Source organism: Brassica napus, chromosome A1, assembly GCF_020379485.1.
Source record: "Brassica napus cultivar Da-Ae chromosome A1, Da-Ae, whole genome shotgun sequence".
In the NCBI taxonomy this organism is placed as follows: domain Eukaryota; kingdom Viridiplantae; phylum Streptophyta; class Magnoliopsida; order Brassicales; family Brassicaceae; genus Brassica; species Brassica napus.
In genome coordinates, this window is record NC_063434.1 from 11,940,805 (window position 1) to 11,966,223 (window position 25,419).

The 25,419-nt window shown below is 36.1% G+C and overlaps 7 protein-coding genes across 9 annotated transcripts; 3 read left to right on the forward strand and 4 right to left on the reverse strand.

The window, feature by feature from the left end:
* The first annotated feature begins 1,044 nt into the window (after positions 1-1,044).
* Positions 1,045-2,458, forward strand: LOC106365389 (cytosolic sulfotransferase 11-like). Its single transcript, XM_048774839.1, has one exon. It carries the CDS (start codon positions 1,335-1,337, stop codon positions 2,340-2,342), a length of 1,008 nt encoding a protein of 335 aa, XP_048630796.1. The 5' UTR covers positions 1,045-1,334; the 3' UTR covers positions 2,343-2,458.
* Positions 2,459-11,691: 9,233 nt separating this feature from the next.
* On the reverse strand, positions 11,692-12,962 carry LOC125606888 (glutathione S-transferase T3-like). Its single transcript, XM_048775900.1, has 3 exons — positions 12,151-12,962; positions 11,776-11,884; positions 11,692-11,700 (listed from the first exon to the last, which is right to left on the reverse strand). Exons 1-3 carry the CDS (start codon positions 12,960-12,962, stop codon positions 11,692-11,694), a joined length of 930 nt encoding a protein of 309 aa, XP_048631857.1.
* Positions 12,963-14,777: 1,815 nt separating this feature from the next.
* Positions 14,778-16,841, forward strand: LOC106369210. Its single transcript, XM_013809325.3, has 4 exons — positions 14,778-14,927; positions 15,003-16,308; positions 16,385-16,439; positions 16,512-16,841. Exons 2-3 carry the CDS (start codon positions 15,070-15,072, stop codon positions 16,397-16,399), a joined length of 1,254 nt encoding a protein of 417 aa, XP_013664779.1. The 5' UTR covers positions 14,778-14,927; positions 15,003-15,069; the 3' UTR covers positions 16,400-16,439; positions 16,512-16,841.
* A 762-nt stretch (positions 16,842-17,603) lies between these two features.
* On the reverse strand, positions 17,604-18,259 carry LOC106369209 (ferredoxin C 1, chloroplastic-like). Its single transcript, XM_013809323.3, has one exon. It carries the CDS (start codon positions 18,257-18,259, stop codon positions 17,804-17,806), a length of 456 nt encoding a protein of 151 aa, XP_013664777.1. The 3' UTR covers positions 17,604-17,803.
* A 181-nt stretch (positions 18,260-18,440) lies between these two features.
* Positions 18,441-21,125, forward strand: LOC106369206 (cysteine synthase-like). 3 transcript variants are annotated; one of them, XM_013809319.3, is made up of 11 exons: positions 18,441-18,651; positions 18,892-18,943; positions 19,057-19,166; positions 19,258-19,315; positions 19,405-19,668; positions 19,747-19,884; positions 19,980-20,031; positions 20,156-20,235; positions 20,344-20,403; positions 20,615-20,695; positions 20,807-21,125. In XM_013809319.3, exons 2-11 carry the CDS (start codon positions 18,911-18,913, stop codon positions 20,897-20,899), a joined length of 969 nt encoding a protein of 322 aa, XP_013664773.1. In that variant the 5' UTR covers positions 18,441-18,651; positions 18,892-18,910; the 3' UTR covers positions 20,900-21,125. The 3 variants fall into 3 exon arrangements, with proteins under 3 accessions (XP_013664773.1, XP_013664772.1, XP_013664774.1); XM_013809318.3 differs by having other exon boundaries at positions 18,500-18,692; XM_013809320.3 differs by having other exon boundaries at positions 18,557-18,787.
* Positions 21,126-21,142: 17 nt separating this feature from the next.
* Positions 21,143-21,889, reverse strand: LOC106369208 (preprotein translocase subunit SECE1-like). The gene has a single exon (XM_013809322.3). The coding sequence runs from the start codon at positions 21,801-21,803 to the stop codon at positions 21,282-21,284; it is 522 nt and encodes a 173-aa protein (XP_013664776.1). The 5' UTR covers positions 21,804-21,889; the 3' UTR covers positions 21,143-21,281.
* Positions 21,890-21,986: 97 nt separating this feature from the next.
* LOC106369207 (transcription repressor OFP11-like) lies at positions 21,987-23,234 on the reverse strand. Its single transcript, XM_013809321.3, has one exon. It carries the CDS (start codon positions 22,629-22,631, stop codon positions 21,987-21,989), a length of 645 nt encoding a protein of 214 aa, XP_013664775.1. The 5' UTR covers positions 22,632-23,234.
* Between the last annotated feature and the right edge of the window lie 2,185 nt (positions 23,235-25,419).

The window sequence follows — 25,419 nt, forward strand, 5'->3', positions numbered from 1 at the left end:
TAGGTCAAAAAAGTTTTTTTTTTAAGATAAGATTTCAAAATCTAACCCTAAATATACCAATAATGTTATAACATATGTTACCAAACCCTAAACCAAGGACTATCATGAATTAATTTTCTTTCACTCATCTATGTTGAAAACAATTCAATTTTAGTGAAACTAAATTTACATCATTTGAAAATGTTTATTATTACATGATTTCAATTTTTTCCCTATCAAAATATTTTTTATACAGAATTTAAATTATTTTTAAGATCTACTGAACTAAAAGACTTACAAAGAAGTCTTCTCCGAAAAGACTTCTTTGTAAGTATTCTCATGGGGAGGGTTATAATGGTAAAACTCAATACATGTTTTTTGTTTAGTCATAAGGAGGTTGTTGTAATTCCACTAGCCTTTAGGGCTAATTTTACATTTGATTGAATTTGAGGTATATTTTTGTATTCAAAATCAAATTTTGAATCATTTTTAGAAATTTCCTCTTTTTTCTATTACCAAATTTTTTCAAATAGCTATCTAAAATAAATAATATTAATATCTTATAATTTAATTTAATTCCTTAAAATGAACTAATTATTTTTACTTCTATAAATTTCTCGTGAATGCGTCTGACTTTCATTTATATTTTATATTTTTCTTCTATATACTTTTAATTGTTAAAATATTGATTTAAATTTTACCACTGGATGGTTTAAAACATTTATTTAGCTGTCCAAAGCAACAAAACATACATATCTCTATTTTCATAATAAAATAATATTTAAAATAGCAAATTTGATTTTAGAATGATTTAAATTTCGTTATACACCAATAAAAATAATATTCGTTAGGTTTCATAGTGCATTTTAAGTTTTTTTTTTAGGTCAACTGTATTTTTAAAATTAAGAACGTAGATTTAGAAAATAAGTAAAAACAATTCAAAGGAGAAAATATCAATTTTTAAAGATTTATAAATATACAATAAAAAATGTTGTAAATTATTTATTCACACAGTCATTATACAAAACATTAAGTAACATTAAATTGTTTTATTTTATTTTTGCTTTCTTCAAGTTTGATTCATCAACCTCGACCAAAAATATAAAGTTGCAAATGGATTCTTGAAACTTAAGATTCATTTGTGGCCTAGGAGGTAGCCATAACTGAAACGCAGACAAGCCCTAAACACGTGTTACCATATCTCTTTTTCTTTTTATGAAGTCCAGTCTAGTATAAACATATCTAAACATGTGAGTTTGTGAGACCGGATTTTCCAAAGCATCAAATCAAAAACTCTTTTCTCTTCCTCCTTTTCTATTATCATCTCTTTGTGTACCTAGCGAAAAAGCATCACAATGGAGGCTTCTCAAGAACTTCACCTTCCAAACTACATGAAAGACGATAACACTAGCCAAGAAACCAATAATTTGATATCTTCTCTTCCTGCAGACAAAGATTTCATGGGTTACAGTCTCTACAACTACAAAGGTTGTTGGTACTATCCCAACACACTCCAAGCCGTTCTTGACGTCCAAGACAATTTCCGGCCACAAAAGAACGACATAATCCTCGCTTCTTTACCCAAAGGTGGAACCACTTGGCTCAAATCTTTAGTTTTTGCAATTGTACATAGAGAAAAGTACCGTGAAAATCCCCAAATAATACATCCTTTGCTCTCACAAAACCCTCATGACCTTGTCCCATTCCTTGAGATTGAGCTATACGCTAGTAGCCACACTCCAGATCTCGCAAAGTTTCCTTCTCCTATGATCTTTTCAACACACATGCACCTAAATGCATTGCATGAAGCCACCACAAAGTCTTCTTCCTCACCATGCAAAATCGTCTACGTGTGTAGAGGTCTCAAAGATACGTTTGTCTCCGGTTGGCATTACAAAAACATGTTGCATCGCACCAAGATGGATCAAGCCAGCTTTGAGCTCATGTTTGATGGTTACTGTAGAGGAGTTACCTTATACGGACCCTATTGGGAACATATGTTGAGCTATTGGAAAGGGAGCTTAGAAGACAGGGAGAATGCTCTTTTTATGAGGTATGAAGAGATCATTGAGGAGCCACTTATTCAGGTGAAGAGACTCGCTGAGTTCTTGAACTGTCCATTCACCGAGGAAGAAGAAGAGAGTGGATCAGCGGAGGAGATCTTGAACTTGTGTAGTTTGCGTAACTTGAGCAACTTGGAGATTAATAAGAAAGGGACTACGAGAATTGGTATAGATTCTAATGTATTCTTCAGGAAAGGTGAAGTTGGTGACTGGAAGAATCATCTGACTCCTCAAATGGCGAAAAGGATTGACGAGGTTGTTGAGGTTAAACTACGAGGTTCGGGTTTGATATTTCAGTAAGGTTGTGCTATGTTGTTGTTTTCTCTTGAGCACATTAAATTTCAGCAAACAAAGTTATGTACTTCTTCTATTTTCCATGCATGGTTAAATCTCAAGGTTATTATTATTACAAACTAGCAAAGTAAGGTCTCAGAACTATCTTCAAGATTCTAAGTCATCACCTGCTTTCCTCAATTGCGCTTTACCTTCTTAGGATACCTACACTCAAAACAACAGAGCATGGTTGGATCCAGTTCATATCTTTAATCCATGTTAGAATAGAGAAGCTTGTATTCAAACCTCTTAATGTGATCTACTCTCCGAAACCTTTCCCCTGGTGGATTGTTCACTTCTTGTAGCTCAAGTCATCATAAGGGAGACAAGACTAGGATTAGTTTTTAGTTGCTACAGAGTAAACGCAAGCTTGAAGCTTGAAGGAGATGTATAAATAACCTATATATAAGTGAGATGTTCGTTCTCGAAGTTCTTCTCGTATTCCTCTAGGCCTAGATTCACTAGCATAGTTCTTGCCTCTGTGTAAAACGGCTCCTGGGTATTGCTCCTTCTGATTTTTTCCCTCACCTGAAGGGAAAACAAAACATACTCCTTCTGTTCCTAAAAGAAGTATGTTCTGAAAAAAAAATTGTTTTAAAAAGATACATTTTTTACTTTTTCAATGTATGATTTTATGAAAATTGTAAGTTTCAAAAAAATTAATGGTGTTTATTGAATTTCTATTGGCTAAAAATTATGAAAAATTGTTATTCACAAAAAACAATGTATATTTAATGAGTTTTCTTAATAAATATGAAAAGTTTAAAATATGCATCTTTTAAAAACAGATCTTTATAATATTATTTGAGAAGTCACTTTTCTATGTGTCGCACTTACGTTAATTCTTACGACGGTTAATTACCGAGGTATCCTTAGTGAATTAAAATTTTTACATTTAAATACTATTATTTATTTTTATATAGTTTCCTTTTAAAAAAAATTGAAATAACATATAAAAAGGAAACACTTATAGAGTTAAAAACATGAATTTAAAAGCAAAAATATATTATATATAATATGATTTCATTAAAAAGGAAAGTTCACAAAATAGTAATATTACATTTAAAACATATTTTTAAATAACATAAATATAGTTTTGAAGTAATAAAATAAATTTTTTGTTCAAAAAATTACATTCTTTATATCTATTTTTTTTCTTAGATGAAAAAAATATTTTTGTATATAATGTGATTTCAAACAACAAGTTTACATAGATAATCTTGATATTAGAAAAATTAATATTTTTTTATTTTAAAACATAATTTTAAACAATATAAAAAAAAATATTTGTTTTCTTAATATTTAGATTGGTCTTTTATTTTATGTTTTTATGTTAGTGGAACTTAATATAACCGTAATCAAAATACCCAAGCAAACCTCAATTCTCATTTTAAGTTTATTTAAAATAAATTTCATATTGTCATTCAATAAATCTAAGGCAAAAAAATATTTAGAATTTATCAAATATTTTAATTATTATAAATATTGATATGTGTTCATGATCTTTCAAAAATTTATCAGTTACTTATGTAACTTCCTGTTGATCATCGTTTTATTTTCTAATATTTTTAAATATCAACATATAATTTGTTAAATAATATGGAAATACATGCACATTCAAGAGATCAATAAAACTAATTTGATTTGAATTAATTATAAGAAAAAATAAGTACATGTCAGTCTGAATTTGAAAGAATATATGTAACTCAATATACACACAACATGAGAGACTCGATCCAACTTATATCTAAAATCATAGATTTAACTATAAATATATCATTTTATAGTAATAATATATTTATTTATTTTATAAATATCGACTAATCCAAATAATATCTAAAATCACTGATTTAACTACAATGAAAATATATAATTTTATAATAATTATTTATTTATTTATTTTATAAATATAAATATAGGATGACTCAAACTATATTAATAAACTAAAATAAAATATTAACCAACTGTTACAAATTAGTTCTTTTGTAAAATTTATATATATGCATGAGACTTCAGAGTGTTATCGTTATATTAATTTATGTAATTTTGAATTAAATACTTTCGTTTGTTTTTTATTTCAATCTAAGCATAATATATTTTAAGTTATACATAATCTTACTAAAATACATTTATATATATAAAACAACGACCAACCTAATTGCAAATAAGAAAATTAATCAAAACTTTAATATATTTAAAATAAAAAATATTATAGTTAAATTCAGATAAATAGATGCAATTCAATATGCATAAATGATAACTAAATCGACTGTAAAAACAATAAAACCGACTAGATATAACATATCAAAAATCATGTCTATTTAAAGTAATATAATATTATTAATATAAATTATACATATAAATTATAAATTAATTTAAAATTAAAAGTAAATATCAATCAATTATTATAGTTTATTTATTGTATAAATATTTATACCCGTGCATGAGCACGGGAAAATCACCTAGTGGAATATTAAGTAAGAAGATGTGCTTTTGTATTAATTCATGAATCCAGTTTGCGGCTACATAAACAATCAATCACCTTAAACAATATATCTGCAAAAACAGCCAAACCAGCAGCGTTGGAGAGTGCGTTGTCAAGCCTTGGCTCACAAAAGAATATGCCACCCCGAGAACCTGACGCTGAGACCAAGCCGCAAAGTTGTAACCAATGTCAGGACTTAATCAGAAACAAAGTCACTTACAAACCTTGTAACTTTTTTATTGGTTTACTTTTATTTATGATTTATCACTTAATCAATTAATGAAAATATTAATATTTAATAAGTAAAAGATTCTGGAGAGAGACTCCACAGCAACGGATGCTCTTAGACCATGATTAACTCCAATAACTCCAGTCTTTTAACTGAGATTTTTAGCTTCGGCTAATAGATGGTTCTTAGTTTTTTTTTTATTTTAATTAAGAAAAGCTAAGAACAGTTTCTTAAATAAGATATATAAGAGCCGTCTCTTAGCCGAAAAGTGTAAAAACAAAAAAAAAACAAAAAATGTATTGAATCATGAATTAAGAACCTCAGCTAAGAAACTGGGGTTAATCACACCCTTGATACACAATAGGACATCAACTGAACCAACAAACCAAAAGAACACATTTTGAAACAAATATTAGCAAATAACGATGTCAAAGATATAGCACATAAACAACTTGAAGATACTTCTAAGGAAAATGTAAAACTTGTGGTGAACACACTGACTAGGAAACAAAAGTGTGTAGACTGTACATGCATGTACACAGCCAATGGTGGTAGCGAAGACGGTGGGTTCTATCAGCTTGTACAGAGTCGGATTAGTTTCATTCAGCTACGAACCCCATCACCATCGTATCTCCCCCGCCGGCGACTAGCATCAGAGGCGTGCCTACAGTGTATTGAAAAAGGCATTCGCCTTAGGCCCCCGAATAATATTACGTGTTTAGGGCCCTAAAATTGAAAATAATTTCTAGTGTAGTTGGTTAAATTTATTTATAAAAAAAACTTTCCATGAGAATCGAATAACTCAATTTCTAAATCCATATATTTTTTTCTTATAGGACATAACATAGCATATTTACGTAATAAACTTTTTTTGTAAGTGTTAAACTTATGTATTTCGCGAAGCTGATATATCGTATTAGAATTTTTTTTTTTATAGTTGTATATAATTTTTTTTTTAAATTTGCCTTAGGCCCCTAAAACCCTTCGCACGGTACTGACTAGCATTGCTTCTCCTCCGCCCATAGCCTACGGCTGAGCATAATATCCACCAGATAGGACCCTGCCTAAATATCCTAAAAAACTTTTTTATCATGGTTTAGTTCATTCATTTACAAATGAATTAAAAATGGTTAGGATTACAATAATGCTAGGTTTATATTATATATGGTTGGACTAGGCTAAAAACTTTCACTTTTAACATCCGTGAACAGAACCTAGCAAAAACATGGACCCCCAATTCTTCATGTTTTATGCAAAATAGATATTACAAATGTTGTTGTCCAAAAAAAAAGATATTACAAATGTTTAAGGATTATCCTTTTGTAAAAAAGAGATATTTTAGAATACCTCAAATGATATGGGAACACACACATATATAACATACATATGCATTATATATCCCCAACATTCTTGTTTTCGTCTTTTCTTCTTCATGCCTTGCTCGAGCATTGAACTCGTCACGCGTTGCACTTAAGAGTGCCTTCGCAGACCAGTCAAGCTTTAAGAGCGAAAGCGGTTTGTGTTCTATTCTTATTTTCCTTAAAACATCAAATGTTACAAAGTCGCTGCCAATTTTATGGGCAAAAATCAAAGTGTTTTCTCTACTCTCTACCATGGAACTCTCTTCCCGCCGGCCATCTTAAGCCACACCTCCTCCGCTAAGCTTCTGAGACCACCTCTCACTTTCTCATAGTTAGGTTTTTGCTTCCTTGGAGAACATCAATCGCCTTTTCTTCTCCTCCTCGATTTCGAAGTACGGTGTCTCAATCTCAGCATCACGAATCAATGTCCTGCGCTTCTCCTCCTCCTCTTCAGGTTAGCTCATTCAGTATCTATAAATATCCTTATTTTCTAAGTTCCCCTTTTTGTTGGCGAGGGTCTGGTTTGAATAGCTTGATAGGTGAGAAACAATGTATCTGATAATCGAGTTGCAGATAGCTCCACTAGGATTCCTTTCTTTGACAGATCAAATTTCTTTAAGTTTTGATTGGTTTTTGACATTGCGACACTGTAATGGAAGCTTGTTCGATTCTAGTGTGACTTGTATTAACAGGAGCTTAAACACTTGTGGATTCTGTCCATTTTATATGTTTGTCCGAATTTTTAATCTAGTGTGTTTCTCTTTCTCTGCTTAGCAACTTGCTTCACATGTCTGTTTGATGTACACGTGAGAGACCTACTGTTCTTATCACCTTCAGGATATAAACAACACCAACCGTGTGAGGATGTGAGTTCCGCTTCTTAAGATGGTGGTCTAGTTCCCGGTTAATATGTTATACGTCTGACGGACACCACAAAATGCAATAGACAGAGTTCAAAGCTTCAAACCATGGCGGATACGAAAAAGCAGATGGACTGCAAAACTTCCATTAATCCCTTTGATGACGATGAAACGGAGTCTCCTCCTTAACCGAACATAGACATGGCTTTCTTACATCACATCACATTATCCAATGAAACGGAAAACAAAGTTGTGTATGGTTCATAAGATGATGATTGAACTGTGATCACTATTTTTTTTTTAGCATTTTGGTTTCTTTCAACAAAAGTTGTTGAACATGTCTTTGTATGATAATCCATATGCAAATGAATAAGATATAATACGCATGGCCAGTTCTACGATTTTGGAGGTCTTAGACAATTTAATAAAGATTTTGGTAATTTAGGAACCTAATTTTTTTTTCTTTTTTACAAATTTGGGGGCCTAGAATTTTTTTCAAAACTTTTGGAAGTCCAAGCGAATGTCGCTTGGCTTGGCCAAGACCGGTCCTAATAACACAAGAATCAAATGAAAAAAAGTCTATATATCTCAGTCGAGTGGAAATGCTTTAGTTTAAACAATCTCTAGTATTCCAGTGTTTTAATAAATTTTCGACGCATTTATAAGTTAGTATTTTAACAATTTTCTTAAGTTCTATTCACTCAAAGCCATTTTGCTAAAGATTATAATTTCTAAAATATCTAAAATTTTTGTGTTTTAATAATTTTCAGTGTTTTAGTGATTTTTCGATGCATATATGTTAGTATTTAACCATTTTCTTTAGTTCAATTCACTTAAAGCAACTTTGCTAAAACCTTTTTATAATTTTAGGTAAATAATTCATAAAAAAACTTATCCCCAGATTTTTTTTTCACTTTTTTATCAAAATGAATTATATCAATTGCTTTATGATTATTCCTTTATAAAAAGAGATATTTTAGAATACCTCATATGTTATTGATAAATTTATATATATATACATACATATCTCGACCTTCTTGTCTTCTGTTTCTTTCTTATAAGTGTGCCTTGCTCGAGCATCGAAAGCGTCACACGTTGCACATAGAGTGCCTTCGCAGACCAATCTAGCTACAAGAGCGAAGGCAGACAATGTTTCACTTATAAGACTAATCAGTAAACTTTTGTAATATAAGTCATTACGACGTCGTTGCGATTAAGCATAGGCAAAAACTAAAAAGTAATAAAACTGTTCTCTCGCTAGTACGCTCGAGCTCTACGGATGGAGTCTTTTGGTTTCTTTCAACAAAAGTTGTTGAACATGTCTTTGTATGATAATCCATATGCAAATGAATAAGATATAATACGCATGGCCAGTTCTAAGATTTTGGAGGTCTTAGACAATTTAATAAAGATTTTGGTAATTTAGGAACCTAATTTTTTTTTTCTTTTTTACAAATTTGGGGGCCTAAAATTTTTTTCAAAACTTTTGGAAGTCCAAGCGAATGTTTCGTTAGGCTTGGCCAAGACCGGTCCTAATAACACGAGAATCAAATGAAAAAAAAGTCTATATATCTCAGTCGAGTGGAGATGCTTTAGTTTAAACAATCTCCAACATTCCAGTGTTTTAATAAATTTTTGATGCATTTATAAGTTAGTATTTTAACCATTTTCTTAAGTTCTATTCACTCAAAGCCATTTTGCTAAAGATTATAATTTCTAAAATATCTAAAATTTCTGTGTTTTAATAATTTTCAGTGTTTTAGTGATTTTGCGATGCATATATGTTAGTATTTAACCATTTTCTTTAGTTCAATTCACTTAAAGCAACTTTGCTAAAACCTTTTTATAATTTTAAGTAAATAATTCATAAAAAATTTATCCCCAAGTTTTTTTTTTCACTTTTTATCAAAATGAATTATATCAATTGCTTTAGGATTATTCCTTTATAAAAAGAGATATTTTAGAATACCTCATATGTTATTGATAAATATATATATATATACACATACATATCTCGACCTTCTTGTCTTCTGTTTCTTTCTTTTCAGTGTGCCTTGCTCGAGCATCGAAAGCGTCACACGTTGCACATAGAGTGCCTTCGCAGACCAATCTAGCTACAAGAGCGAAGGCAGACAGTGTTTCACTTATAACACTAATCAGTAACTTTTGTAATATAAGTCATTACGACGTCGTTGTGATTAAGCATAGGCAAAAACTAAAAAGTAATCAACTGTTCTCTCGCTAGTACGCTCGAGCTCTAAGAACACCATTATCCTTGATACCCACTTAGGGGTGCTAATTAATTTTTAAATATTATTAAGTTGGAAAAGTGACATTAAGAAACCTAAATAAGAGATCTTCAAATATGTGTGTCCATTGCAAGGTTCTAATTTTAGGGTTTTTTAAAAAAAAACACTATTTTAGGCAAATTAAAATTTATTAATAACATTATTATACATAACATTTTAAACATAGAATTAAAATAAAATATAAAAAAAGATTAGTAAAATAAAGGAGAATAATTGAAACGAAGCTTCATCAGTTGTCGTCTTCATCAGATCCGAATTTATGCCACACATGTTCAACCAAATCAGTTTTTAGTTGGTGATGCGTTGGTTCATCACGAATTCTTTGTCGAGAATGCATCATATTGGCGATATTTGTAGGCATTTCCTGTGAAAAACCGAGATCGACTTGTGAAGTTCCGTTGTCTTCTACTTGTTGGAACTCCGCAACATTAAATAGACTGTATCCATCTCTTTCGTTTTCTACAATCATATTATGTAGTATGATACACGCTCTCATAATCTTCCCAATTTTGGCTTTGTCCCAAAACAGCGCTGGATTTTTGACAATGGCGAAGCGAGCTTGCAAGACTCCAAATGCACGCTCGACATCTTTTCGGACAGCTTCCTGATTTTGAGCAAATAAAACAGCTTTCGGCCCTTGTGGTTGTGGAATTGATTGGATAAAAGTCGCCCAATTTGAATAGATCCCATCGGTGAGATAGTAAGCCATATGATACTTGTTGGGGTCAAAAACGGTTACGACAAATTTAACATCCAAAACATCCGAGGAAGAAAGTGAGAATTTATCCGAAGAGTACTTTTCGAAAAATAGACTCTTTCTTACGAAAAAGCTTTACGGAAGAAAGAATCGAGATGCCCGACGAAGGCTCGAAACAGGTCGCTACGTAACGACCGAGCTCGAGCCAAAGCTCGGTCGCTACGTAGCGACCGAGCTCAGCCAAGCTCGGTCGCTACGTAGCGACCGAGCGCTCGTCCCGTTCGGTCATTACGTAGCGACCGAGCTCAGCCAAGCTCGGTCGTTACGTAGCGACCGAGCGCTCGTCCCGCTCGGTCGCTACGTAGCGATCGAGCTCAAGCCAAAGCTCGGTCGCTACGTAGCGACCGAGCACTCGTCTCACTCGGTCGCTACGTAGCGACCGGGCTTGAGCCAAAGTTCGGTCGCTGTGTAGCGATTGAACCTTTCCGAACATCGATACGACACCAGTCCATGCATTCTCGTCAAACCTTTGAATGCTATCTCCCGAAGAACGTAGCAAGCTCAGTCCATGTTTCCCGCTATTCTAATTCATCGATCAAACTTCGTGGATTAGAAACCGCGGAAAACTCGTAGTAAACGTGTCGAGTCGGAAGACGGCCCAAAGGGACCTAAAACACGATTCGAAGCCCATCCTACGATTTTTCTAACCAAAAGCCCGTAAACCACAGCATGGTTTACGCTTGGCCCACGAGGAAGGATAAATGTCAAGTTTCCGCGGATAAATACGGAAGTTTTGAAGATAATTATGAAGATCGGGAAAAATGGAAAATCTCCATTTTTTGCTATGACGGCTTAAGGGCAGAAGAGTAAAACCGTAAACCGACCTTGGAGCTAGTATATAAGGAGTCTTAGGCGAGGAGCAGAGGGGAGAACTTTTTTCAGAGCAAACTTAGCACTTAGAGCAATTTAGGCAATTTTCCGTTTTTGTTATTTCGAGCTGCGACTCAATTAGGTTTAGCCGTCTTAGGGTTGCTAGAACTAAGAATCTCGCCGACAGCTCTCGAGCCCAGGCTTATACCTTGTTGTAACGCTCATACGCAGATTCGGAATAAGATCTACTTTGCTCTCTTTTTCGATTTCTTATTTTTATCGTTGTTATTCTCGTGTTCTGATTGCTTGACGTGTGGTAATTAACAGATATTCGGGTCCTCTGGGAAACTAGGGTTTTCTTAGTTTCCTTATTTAAACGGAAATCGACAGTGTGAATTTCGGTTCCCACAATACTCTCTTCCATTGACAGAGAAAGTGACTGGAGGAGCTTGACCGTTTATAATGTCATCAAAAACAGGCGAGCGATCAAGAACATTGATATCGTTTAACGTACCTGAAGGTCCAAAAAACGCGTGCCATATCCAGAGATCGTATGAAGCAATCGCCTCCAAAACAATTGTTGGTTTACCCGAACCACGAGAATATTGCCCTTTCCAAGCGGATAAAACGCGTGCCATCTCTCTGTGGACTCCGTGACTCCCTTCAGTCCAAGCATCTCTGTGGACTCCGTGACTTCTCTACAAGACAAAGAAACAAGATATATCATAAACAACAACTGTAAATATAACTGAACAACACAAGAACAACTTAAATACTTTATATCATCAAGAACAGGAGAACAATTACAGATAAAGTGAAAAATAAAGCTCTTCACAGAGCTTTCAAATCCGATAATTAAAGTTAAAACTGAAGCTCTTTAACAGAGCTTTCAAATCCGAGAACCAAACATAATTAACCAAACAACAAGAACACCTAATTAGACAGCAACAATTCCTTAATTAACTTCTTCTTCAGAGCTATTTCATCATCATCTAGAGGTTCTTGTTTAGCCATGAGCCTGTCCAGAAGCTTCATCTTGGACATCTTCTCCTTCTTAACCAACATTACCTGAAGCTCACCAACGTCTTTTCCCTCAATAATTGGTTTCTTCCCACGGGCTTTTGCAGCCTTAACACCAGGGGGTCGAGTCCCTGCTTCATCAGCTACAGAACACCCTGACTGCGAACCGTTATCAAGCTTCTTCCTTTTGGAATCTCCTTGAGAGCAAGGCGAAGATAGATCACACCACTTCTGGTCATGTCTTAGCTCTTTCCAAGCATGTTCTAATGTGAACTTCTTTTTGTAGTTGTTGAAGAAGATTTCGTGGGCATGTTTGAGAACATCAGTCTCGTTTTGCCCACTGGTTTTAGAACGAGTCGCTGCTTCAAAAGCTCCACAAAACTTCCCCAGTGCTTCGTTGATTTTGTGCCACCTATTCTTACACTGTGATGCCCCTCTTCTGTCGCAGTCAGCGATTTTAGGACTAGCCGAGTAGTAGGCTGCTATCCTCTTCCAGAAAGCATCATTCCGTTGCTCATTCCCAATGATAGGGTCTTTACTGGTGTTCAACCATGAGCTGATGAGGACATTGTCATCTGTTGGAGTCCACGTGCGTCTTGCTTTACTCTCCACAGGACTGTCTGGTTCGAAGTTTGAACCCTCGGTTGCTTGCGTACCAAATAAAGGAATAGGTGAGGATTCCGAACCAACGCCAGAATCTTGTTGAGTTTGAAGAAGATCAACAAAATTTAAATTCATATACGGATGGGAATCCATATCAGAATTTTTCTAAGAAGATAGATGAAAGATGGATGGTGTTTAATAGAAGAGAGAAAGCGTGTTTGATAGAGAAAGAGAGAAGAACGACCCTGTTTAATAGAAGAGAGAAAGCGTTTAACGCTTTGATCACACCCACAACCACATTGGAAGTGACATTTAGCTAACTCTTTAATCACACTTCAAATTTAGCTAACATTCATTGCTATCTACCTCATTTATCACACTATCGGTCAGAGATTTATCTAACTCATTTCCTTTCTAACTACCTGCTATCGACCTAATTTCTAATTCAGATTCGCAATCAATTCAGAGTTAAGGCAATCAAATAACTAACCTCAAAAAGCCATTGCGTCTACATCCGTCCAAACCACATACGTCTTCTTTGAAGAAACTTCATGTCTCTTCTGAAAAGGAAACGCAAATCAACACTAGAACGATTAAAACACAAGAAAGATTAAGAAACAAATACTGAAACATCATCTCTTGAATCAGTAGACATAAACTATCCAACAGTCTCGATTGATATATTGAGACACAAACAAACACAAGCAACAACTCAGACGCATAAATAATTACAAAGACAGAGACATAAACCATCGAATGATTAACAAACAAAGACAGATACATAACCGAGTTTAATCATCAGACATAAACAAACACAACACACGCATGCATCACAGCAAACAAATCAATAAAAAAATGAATGATTCAGACGTATAAGGGGAAAAACTTAGCTTTTGATTTCGGTTTGATTTCGTGGATGATAGCCACAGGCCGGAGAGAAAGGTGGAGTGAGCCGTCGTGGAGAGCGAGGGATACGCAGAGTCGTCGAGGAGATCGAGAGGGAGGCGGAATCGTTGAGGAGATCGAGAGGGAGACCGATAAAGAGAGAGAGGCGGAATCGTCGAGGAGACCGGTGGAGACGGAGATTCGTCGACCACAGAGAGAGAGGCGACGATTCCACCGATAGAGATTCCAGTTGATGCCGTCGACGAGTCGGAGAGATCATCGTCGTCGAGAAATCATTGTTTCGCCTTCGGTGTCGCCAAGAGAGAAAGAGAGAAGACGAGACGGTTGTGAGAGAGAGATTGTGATTGAGTGACACGTGCCCTTGAAACCCCGTCTCTTCCGCTCCACATTAAGCTACGTATTCTCTTTAATTCTCTATTTTTTATTTATTTTAAAACCGAAATTAGCTTAAAACCCTCCTCTTGATACCGCGATAATGATGGTCTAAGGATGGAGTATTGATCTCAGCACCAAGAATCTTTCTCGGCGATATTCTCTTTTCCGATGAATGACGTCAGCTCTTTGAGGAATTTTAGTCCACAATTTGTTACTCCCTCTGTTTCATCCATTTTTTAGAAAAAAAGTTGTTTCAAAAGGATACATTTTTTACATTTTTAAGACATTAATTAATAAAAAATTGTACTTTTAAAAAAATACAGTTATGTTTAATAAAATCTCATTGGTTAAAAGTTATTGAGAATAGTTAATTAAAAAAAACAATGTATTAAAAAATACAATTTTAAATGTTTTTTTAATAAATGTAAGAAAACTATAACATGGAAGAACATAAGGAGTAACATATTTGATACTTCCAAGTTCCAAGTCACTATAATGGAAGCTTGAGAAATTTTGGATTACAGTGTTTAATTTTAGTTTCTAGTAACATTTCCATTGGGCGATAAAAACCGGACGTACGTACGTGTAAACCAAACCAATGGGTACAATTTGGGTCGGTGACCGGTTACTGTAACATTGGGTGTACCTGCTACAGCCGGTGAGGATGAAATTCATCCCTCTCCATTAAAACAACAACTCCTGCATCAACAAACAACAATAATTAGTCATCTCTCTCTCTCTCTCCTCTTCTTTCGACCCTAAAAGCTCTCTCGTCTCCTTTTAATCAATCCTCTCAATCGAAAGGATCGAATCCATCGGAGCCGTCCATTTTGATCGGTAAGTATCAATCTGTTAGATCTAGGGTTCTTCGCCGTGGGGAGATTTGATGGTGTGATTGCAATTTGGATATAGATCTGGCGTTCCTAGGGTTCTTCGCCCTCGGGTGTGATTACATTGTGCTGAAATTGGAGTGGTGTACATGGAGAGAGGTGGGAGGAGATCCGGTGGTGTTTTAATCAAAAAACGAAGCTCCTCTGGTTGCTTGATTCTCAAGAAGAAGAGCGATGGGCTTGGTGACTTTTCTTCCTTTCCGGAGACGAGTGATTCCGAGTCTAGCGATAAGCCCCTCATGGCACACTATGGCAATGTAGAAGAGCCTCGTTTTGGGGTGAAAAGGGATTATCCTGAGGATTGTTTTCTTGGAAATAGCAGAGAGTGGAAGGAGAGGCATAGATTAGAAGATGAGGAGGAGGAGGAGGTAGTGGAGTTATTGAGGAGATCCTATGATGGTAGTAAGAAATCATATATGGGGTCTGCTCAATTTGGCACTAATAGGGAATGTGGAACTGCCTCTAGTAGTAAATATTTAGATATTGAGAGGAAGAGAAGAAGGCCATCTTTAGATAAGAAGAACTACAAGCTTGACATGGATTCCGATCGACCAATCAGGGTTCAGGGGAAAAATGGTGTCCTCAAGGTGATGCCCAACAAGCATAATAGGATGCTGAGAGGGTTACCTCAAAGTTCCCCTCATGTCCAACCTCAAAAACCTGGGGAGACTGGTAAAATACGTGTCGCTATCCAGTCGCAACCTGCTGTAAAGACTGAAATTATGCTTCCCCCTGCAAGGATACACTCCAATGGGTTGAAAATACCACCCATGAAAAGCAAGGGCCATGACCAAGATTCTGAAGATAGTGATTCTTCAGGGCGGCTGCAGAAGAGGATCACTCAACCTCACAATGTTTTGAAGATTGAAAGAGATAAAACTCTACCTGAGGCGGCAGCCCTTCCAAAAACCAGAGAAGGGAAGGTCAAGCGCGGTTCAGGCACGGAAAAGCAAAGATTACGTGAGCGAATTAGAGAAATGTTGCTGGAAGCAGGGTGGACTATTGACTATAGACCTAGAAGGAACAGAGACTACTTAGATGCTGTTTATATAAGCCCCCGGGGAACTGCATATTGGTCTATTATCAAGGCTTACGAAGCCCTTCTTAAGCAGGTCAATAGTGGGGAAGAAGTGGCCAAACCACGTGAAGTTGGTTCCGCAGCTACTCTGATCTCGGATGAGATACTCAGTCAGTTAACGCGGAAAACCAAAAGAAAGATTGAAAAAGATATGAAAAGGGTGGAAGAATGTGCCAATGATAGTGATGGACAAGGAAGTCTTGGAGATTTTACAGCTCCTCTTGATGACGGACTTACACATGGCTCACTGGTAATAAATACAATCTGTGAGCTTGCCTGTTGCATCTATCTAGCTTTTTCGTTGATGATAGATGAAAATCTTGCAGGATCTATCTGGTTGACGTAACTTGGTTATAGACCGTGGGAACATAGTACACTCAGGTCCGTCCAGTTTCAGGTTTTTTCTTTTATTGGTTTGTGTGAGATCACTAAACGAATCTTTGTACCATTTAGTTGGTGGAGGACTTCTTCCAGTCGATGTTTCATCTCCTGGTAAACCTTGCAGCTTCATGATTAAAACGTATTGGAGCAGCTTGGTATTAAGTGTGCACCAATAGCTTTTTCCTGGATCTTTCTCTGTAATTTTAGCATGTTGAAGGTGATCAGTGTCATTCTCTTGTTTCTTCTATCAAAACACTATTCTAGCTAGATGTTTGTTAAATATTTTTTCTGTTGGATGAATCGGCAATGACTCGAGGAGTCTTCTTCACGTAGCTTCTAAATCTAGTTTTAAATATTATTGCTAACTTTTATTTATTTATTTATGATAATGCTTTTCTCATTTTTGACATGTTTTAATTAGACAAGATTCAGGCAGAACCAACGTTTTGACCCACAGTAATGTCTTTCTGAATGAAATCATGATATGATGCCGTTTTTCTTGATTTCACTCTCTAGTCTGCAGTATAGTTATTGGTGCTGTAATTTGTGAATCTAAATTGGTGTTTCCTGTGTTTCAAAAAAAAGAAGAAGAATCGGTGTTTCCGATTTTGCTGGTGCAAATCATAGGTGGTAATTGGTAAACTAAGCACTGCGATCTTTCTAGGGGGAAAATTTTCAAAGATAAATGTGTGTTTTCTTTGGTGAAAAGGAAAGCGTCAATTTTGTTGTAGAATAACGTTTTAACCTTTCCAATATATGTTGGTTGAAGAATCATTTTAGCTTCAATAAAACTTTGTTGATTTTGAGACAAAGGAGAATACTACATTCAAGACCCTAAAACAAAATGATTTGTGTAAATAATGCTTCTGCAACGCCAGATGATTGTCTAAATAGTGGAGAAAAATCAAACATATGCTTCTGCACACAGAAAAAAACAAACGCCAGATTCTTTATGCTTCTGCACCAAACATTCATAAGAAGTGTTAAAACAAAAGGATTTGTGTAAATAATGCTTCTGCTACGCAAGACAACATCCAAGACCCTAAAATAAAAAGTGATATGTCTTTCATGATGAATGCATCTCAGTGGGCAGAAGCATAAGAAGTGTTATTAATAATGAATTCTTTGTTTTTTCATAAGATATCATGATCGCCAACGCCATCATTGATTATTAGGACATGTATATTAATTTCACATACAATGATTAATAGCGTTACATGCCAAGACACATTATATCAAAAGCACTTTCATAGTCTGCACGACTAAAATCATTAACCCTTCTGAATGTTTGATAATCAAGTGACATTCAAAGACTCAAACGCAAAATTCATTACAAAACCACACCGTGCACTAACGACCATTGTTTAGTCGTTAGCTGTTGCGAGCTGTAGAGACAAGAGCTCTTCCTCGGGGATCATCTTAATGTGACAATCAGAAGTTGGATAAGACGCGCATAGAAGCGCGTAGCCACGTTCCACCACATCTTCGCTTAGCATCCCGTCGCTCTGATCCACCGTTCCGGTCACGAGTTTCGCCGGACAAGTCATACAAACGCCGAGATTGCAGTCGTACGGCACGTCCATCCCCGACTCAAGAGCCTTCGACAAAATAGTCTCGTCCGGTTCAACCTCCAGTTCCGTCGTCTTTCCGTCCTGCTCCACCACCACTTTATACGAACGAGCAACCACTCCTCCGGCGAGAAAAATCCGGCGATTTCTTGTCGAGAGACTCACGTTCCGAAACGGGAAGGAGAAGGAGTTGGATATGCAGGGTTTAGGGAGAGAGATTGTAGAGGTTAGAGGGAGAGGAAGAGTCGCCATGAGTAACAGAGACAATGACAAAAGGAGATTGTGTTTGAGTGGAAGAGATGACTATACTTGTTGTGGTGTCAAAAGGAGATAAGGTGCGGAAGATAAAACCGGAATAAACCGGCGTATACCTGTTTGAGCTGAAGTTAACCTGAGTGATCCTTGTGAACCGGAACAAACCGTCTTAGACTTGACTGAACCGGGAAGCAATTTTGGTTAACAACCACCTGTGTTTTTTTAATTATATTATCTCCCAAAAGCATGTGACACATTTGACCAAAGATAAATTAGAAAAATCCAAAGCATGTGGCGATTCTTAGCTGTAGAAAGGAATTGAAGAAATAATATAATCAGATCATCTGACGATTTGATTCCATTCCATACGTTCTCTATTCTCTTCAAACGTACGTTATTGACTTTTTCTCTCTCTCTCTCTCTGGAAAAGGTATCATCATCATCGTCTTCCTCTTCCCAGTTTTTTTCTTTCTCAATTATGTTTGTATTGATCGGCTAATTGTATCTGATTAAGCTAATCTCGATGTTAGTACTTCTAGTGGTTTAAGTCATGTTGAGATTTATGTTTGATGATGCGTTTTAGATAGTAGTTACTTAATGTTTTTCTTCTTTGTGAATATAATAAGCAGTGAATCAGCTTGAATCACCATGGCCTCTCGTATTGCTAATGATGTCACCGAAGTAAGCTCTCTCTCTCTCTCTCTCGATATATATATATATATATATATACAGTATTCATTTATAGAGTTATGTTCCATGATCATGTAATGATTGACTGTGTTTATTTTGGGCAGTTGATTGGGAACACTCCGTTGGTGTATCTGAACAGTGTTGCTGAAGGATGTGTTGGTCGTGTTGCTGCTAAGCTTGAGATGATGGAACCCTGCTCCAGCGTCAAAGACAGGTTTTCTGTTTGTTTTTTTCCCCAAGTCTCTCCTTGTATTTTTTAAGTCTCGGCGTTGAAGTCAACTTTGTATTAATTTTTTTTTGTGCAGGATTGGTTTTAGCATGATCTCTGATGCAGAGAAAAAGGGTCTGATTAAACCAGGAGAGGTTTGTTTGGAGATATTTATTCTTTCAAATCACTACTAGTTGGCTTTGGTCCTTATGTTTGACTTTTTATTGTTTTTTTATTTATTTAGAGTGTGTTGATTGAGCCAACGAGTGGAAACACGGGAGTTGGGTTAGCATTCACGGCGGCTGCCAAGGGATACAAGCTTATCATTACCATGCCAGCTTCAATGAGTGTTGAGAGAAGAATCATTCTCTTAGCTTTTGGTGTTGAGTTGGTTTTAACTGACCCGGCCAAGGGCATGAAAGGCGCTATCGCAAAGGCTGAAGAGATATTGGCCAAAACACCCAATGGTTACATGCTCCAACAGTTTGAGAACCCTGCTAACCCAAAGGTAACGGCTTCTTATTTTACTAGTGCTTATGTGAATATGTTTCTGTCTGTTATTGAACTTTTGACTGTCCAATTCCAGATCCACTATGAGACAACTGGACCTGAGATTTGGAAAGGCACTGATGGTAAAATCGATGGCTTTATTTCTGGGATTGGTACTGGTGGTACCATCACAGGTGCAGGGAAGTATCTTAAGGAACAGAACCCCAACGTTAAGGTGAAAAGCTTCATATCTTTCTCATTCATTTAGCTCTTTAATCATACTCTTGAGTCTAAACTAATTCGATGGCTTTGTTTTCTCTCTTTTGTCAGCTGTATGGAGTGGAGCCAATCGAAAGTGCTATTCTCTCCGGTGGAAAGCCAGGTGAGTTTTGATTCCCTCTCCCCATTTATTACCATGATCATGCATGCTCCTAGTTTGTCTCATCATGTCTTATTCTTTGATTACCAAAGTTGCTTAACACTTGATGTTTGATGAAAATGCCAAGGCCCTCACAAGATTCAAGGGATTGGCGCTGGTTTTATACCAAGTGTATTGGAGGTTAATCTTATAGATGAAGTTGTTCAAGTAAGACTAGTCACCAATTTTTATATTTTTTATATTACTGAATCAGAAACTTTCTACAATTCTTACTTGACTTCTCCCTCCAATCTTCTCCTGTAACGCTTTCTACAGGTTTCAAGTGATGAATCCATCGACATGGCAAGGCTTCTTGCTCGTAAAGAAGGTCTTCTTGTAAGTAATCCACATCTCACAACAAACAAATTCTTTTATTTTCCCTGATATTTGCTTATTAGATAAGATGAGACCTTTTAAGATTCAACAACTCAAAACAAAACGTGGGCTTCACTAGGAGAGGATCAGTTGTTTGTAGGGCTATCAGGCTCTCATTTTCATATTGAGAAAAGGTTTCTAACAAGAAAATCTAAAAAAAAAAAAATTGTAGGTGGGAATATCATCTGGTGCAGCAGCTGCCGCAGCAATTAAGCTTGCAAAGAGGCCAGAAAACGCTGGGAAGCTTTTCGTGGTAAGTTTTTTTTGTATTTTATGTCATCACCACAAAGCTTAAAGTTAAAGAAGCTTTGATATAAATATAAAAAGAAATAAGCAGCAATCAAACTGAACTGTTATGTTACAGGCGGTGTTCCCAAGTTTCGGAGAGAGGTACCTGTCGACCGTACTATTCGATGCCACAAGGAAAGAAGCAGAGTCCATGACCTTCGAGGCTTGAATAGTCTCTGCTGTAAAAACAAATCTCCATTTCTTTGATTTAGAGACGCCCCAAGAATAAAAAAGGATGTTACAGTTTCTCCTAAAGAGAGTGTTCATCCCCATCTCTCAGTTTCAATGCGTCTTTTGTGTTTTATTTCTGTATCTTTTGTGTGTAAACAAAACTCTATTTCTTCTTGTGAACGAACGAACCACTTGCTGTTAATAAGTCTGAATTTGCTGTGTGACGTTTTGCTCTCTTTGATTTAATAAAAAACGAATATAAACGGTGTGATATAATAAGAAATGATAAATAATAAACACACAAATTTAATAAGGTAATGCTCAAAACGGAGTGTGATTATGATCATGTGCTGGCTACACAAATACAATATTTGACGAAATCAGCTGAAAAAGTCTTGAACACCTTTGCCGATGAAGACACGATCAGAGAGTTCAGCCAAAAGGAAATTCACGGTTAGCAAAACGACGCTCGAACCGGCGATGACACCAAGCACCACGCCGGTAGTCCCAACCACTTTCTGAAACGCCGGCCACTCAATCTCCCTCACTTCCTCCGCCACTCCACTCAGAAACTCGTTCTTCCCTTCCTCCTCCTCCGCCGCTTTCCTCTGCTCCATCGCCGCTTTTATCTCTGCTCCCAGCTCGCTAATCTCCACCTCCTTTTCTCCCTTTCCACTCTCCCCCGGTGACCGAGTCGCCTCCTGCTCCGACTCAGATCCAGCTGTATCTCGGCTCTGCTCGATAGCCTTCGCCACCAGATACGGCGATTTCCTCACGCAAATCATCGCCGGAGTTCGTATCTCAGTGTGAAACGGAGATAGGGTGGAAGGTAGCGAGGCTGTTTTCCGTAACCTTATGTTTATTCCGGTGACCGGCGGCGAGAATTGTGCGGTTAGAGACATTTTCTCGATTTTGATTTTTTTTCTTAAATTTTAGAAATGATTTCTCCTTATCTAAAAGGTAGTGATCAGATGCAACAGTTACTACTATAGTAGGGTTGCTACAACTTTGGGCCTTTTTGTAGCCCACAGGCCCAATTAATTATTCTCAAAAAGTTTTTAAAATAGTGCGGAGGAATAAATGAATTAAATCGATTGGGATAAAGAATAATATTCCGGCGATGACGACGGAGAAAGTAGCCAGAGAAGTGTATCTGCGAAAGCAGAGACGATGAACTTGTGAGTATGTTTAGGATTCAAAGAGAGGTAACAGAAGAGCAGTTCGTTCAAGTATTCTCTATCGGAGACGTCGTCTCTCGTCGGATCTCTAGCTTCCACCATCTCTCTCATCGACCTTCCGAAATCTCTGCACGGATCCGGTGAGTCAATTTGCTTCATAATCGCCGTTCCGTCGCTTAAAAGCTTTGACACTACGGTGTAACTTTCATCTTCGTCATCTTCATCTTCTTCGTCGTCTTCGTCGTCAGCTCTACGCGGAGAAGGATGCAATCCACCGGTGAACAAACTGGATCCAGTGTCGCCGGATTTGGGAGTGGTCAATGCGGCGGCGACGGAGGTGAATTTATCGTTACGGTGGAGAGGAGAGGAAACAGAGAGGTGATCGTAGAGAGAGTTGAAGTTGTTGATGAAGATTGAGGGAGTGTGGTGATGATGATGATTAGATGGTGGGTTGTGATTGGGTACGACGATCGGGGAAGAAGGAATCGACGGTGATACAACACCGGAGGAGGAGAAGCATAGGTGTAGCTTCTTCCTTAGAAATGTAGACATGTTTGGTTAAGGAGGAACGATTAATTAAGACTTTGCAATGCTTATTAATACATGCAACAGTTTTGTAGTAAGAGGAGGTCACGTAGTGTATGCAACGTCCATAACGTAGCTGGATCCATTTTTTTAATTTATTTACAATCCACTTCTTTTAAAAAAAATATGTTTAGAACGCGGATTTACACCAAGTCTTTGATGATCATATTCCATTGCATAATATTTTTCTCAAAAGTTTATCTTCTATCTTTTTTTTTTTGTCGTCGGCAAAAGCCCAAGGAGGATTTTACAAGATTGAGGCCATCCAGGCCCAGCCATATTAAAACAAAAAAAAACAAAAAGGCCCACAACGGCCTAGCCAGGAAGAGTCCAAAGGAAGAAGGTGACGAGACTGACATCATGTTGAACGAGAAGCGCAGGTCATGCGCGGTAGGGACACATGCCAAGCGAAGGCGCCACCCTTCTTCACCGACTTGCACGTCATCGTCGGAATTCAAATCGGCGTTCCACCGGACACACCGGAAACAGAAACCCGTTCAATGGAAACCAACGAAGACGATGATTGGAAGTGAAAAGACTTTGATAACAACTCCTTAATTAATCTTCAACACCGGACCTTCAACCACCGGAAACCTCAATCAACACCGCCGAGAGTAATTCAGTAGCAGAACCACCGTCGTACCAAAGACTAAGCAAAACGGTCTCTGCTTAAAGAAAACGCTTCAACCACATGCGATCGAGGATTAAGAATCCGATTCACAGTCAGATCTGAGAACGAAGCTCTCTCGAATCAGGAAAAGCTCAAGCGGAGAGAGTAGACAAACCGGAAACATTCGGATATAAAGCCGCCGTCAGCACCGGAGAATAAGGTGCGACGCAGAGACTAAAGCTGGCCGCCAAACACCTGAAGAGAAAGCGTTGACGCCAGAATCAAAAGCCGGCCGACCACCAAAGAAGGTGCGACGCCAAAAGAGAGACCCAGAATTCTGAAGTTACGCCGGATAACACCGGCCTGAGGTTTGGTCTCATCACTTTAGTTTATCTTCTATCAAAATAATTAGTGAATTGAGATATTCACTATATATAAATATATAACTGATAAAATTATCGATATTTTTCATTGTGGCAGTTGGGTAAAGCCAAATCGGCAAAAAAGAAGAAGGAAAGACCTAACCGACTTTCTCCCGTAAATAGAGAGGAAGTCACATAAATAAAAATATTTCAAAAAAACTGGGAGTTATACGTTTACTTCGTTCCTATGAGATAATCGTTTTTAGCCGATATTATCAATATATTTTGTAATCAATCTCAAATCTTCTAATAAATGGTTTTCAAATAACTGACCAACAATTTGTGCTTTCATCTCGGTTACGACGCTAAATTCAAATTGAACAATTGGTGCCATTTAGGCGTTTACGAAGAGATTAAAATACAACACCAAAAAACTATTTACACCAAAAAAACACCAAAAAACTACTACGATTATAGATTATGATTACTTGTAACAGATATTTCAAAAAAAAAATATCATTGAAACTTTTTATATTGTTTTTTTTTCATTCAACATGTTTTCATTAATATAATCAAATTGTATATGGCTAATACAAATAATCCACCAACCATATAGGTGGTGTATGATACTAAAACACTAACTTTTTGTCTGTTGACATTTCCCAGCTAACAAAGATATCCAATGGCGAATATCATATAAGATATTACCCAACAGAGCATGATTCAAGACCACAGTGCTGATGATTCGAGCAAGTTCTGAGCTATTGCCTTCGAACCCGACCTGTCTCCATCCATTGAAACTTTTTATATTGTTTTATGCTACAAAATAACAAAAAAGCATAATACTTTATCATTTTCGGATAGATATGTATCATTAATAATTTGATAATATTTTCTAACACTATATAAAAATATAGAAATGGGGGATTTAATTTTAACACAGATTTGATACCACTTTTTAATTTTACTTATAAATGATAACTATTTTCATAAATATCTTAATTTTAGAGAAATACAAATGATTTATCCAAAACAGAAATACAATTTTTTGTTTACATCACAAAGTTTACTTTTTTTGGGCAAAGTAATGTAGCTTTTATGTAATTTAAGTAATAATATAATTTTATGAGATGTTAAGTAAATTGAGTTAACTTTTAACTTTCATAACTAAAATGTAATAACTGTAAAGTCAAAATAGAGATATCAAAAATAATTGTTCGAAGGAGAAAATAGAAAAATACATTGGAAAGAAATAATACTTCAAAATCTAGTATAGCTTAAAGTTTTTCTATAGAAGAAAAAGAGTTGTTTACCATATAAGACACTTTTGTGTTTGTTTTTACATGTAGAAACACTTACAGCATGTGACACACATTTTCTGGACAGCTGACGTTTTTCTGACTGTTTTGCCCTCACATCATATGGTTTGATTCTTTCTAGTTACTTGCAAGTAACTAAATTATTTAACAACTAAACAACAGAAGGGACGATAGAGAGAGATGATATATGTAGTGCATTTATAGTTTTACATATTTTAAAATGATTCTTACTTATTTCACCCTTTAATATGTTTTGCCTTTATTTTCTTTTCAAAATATTTAAATCAAATAAGTTTATGACTATAAATTATAATTTTTAATTTTCCACATTTAGACATCTATTTTTGTATATATATATATTAACATTTATACAAAAAAATATTTGAACATAAAAAGTGTGGATAATATTTTTTTTTTTTAGAAATGTGGACAAAAAATTGTAGATAGGTAAATTTTGTTTTGGT

Coding starts and splice junctions, on each gene's coding strand:
- LOC106365389 (XM_048774839.1), top strand. CDS start 1,335: ATGGAGGCTTCTCAAGAACTTCACCTTCCAAACTACATGAAAGACGAT.
- LOC125606888 (XM_048775900.1), bottom strand. CDS start 12,962: ATGGATTCCCATCCGTATATGAATTTAAATTTTGTTGATCTTCTTCAA. Junction 11,885..12,150: donor GAAATAGCTCTGAAGAAGAA/GTTAATTAAGGA, acceptor TTTGTCTTGTAG/AGAAGTCACGGAGTCCACAG.
- LOC106369210 (XM_013809325.3), top strand. CDS start 15,070: ATGGAGAGAGGTGGGAGGAGATCCGGTGGTGTTTTAATCAAAAAACGA.
- LOC106369209 (XM_013809323.3), bottom strand. CDS start 18,259: ATGGCGACTCTTCCTCTCCCTCTAACCTCTACAATCTCTCTCCCTAAA.
- LOC106369206 (XM_013809319.3), top strand. CDS start 18,911: ATGGCCTCTCGTATTGCTAATGATGTCACCGAA. Junction 19,167..19,257: donor TGCTCCAGCGTCAAAGACAG/GTTTTCTGTTTG, acceptor TTTTTTGTGCAG/GATTGGTTTTAGCATGATCT. Junction 19,316..19,404: donor GTCTGATTAAACCAGGAGAG/GTTTGTTTGGAG, acceptor TTATTTATTTAG/AGTGTGTTGATTGAGCCAAC.
- LOC106369208 (XM_013809322.3), bottom strand. CDS start 21,803: ATGTCTCTAACCGCACAATTCTCGCCGCCGGTCACCGGAATAAACATA.
- LOC106369207 (XM_013809321.3), bottom strand. CDS start 22,631: ATGTCTACATTTCTAAGGAAGAAGCTACACCTATGCTTCTCCTCCTCC.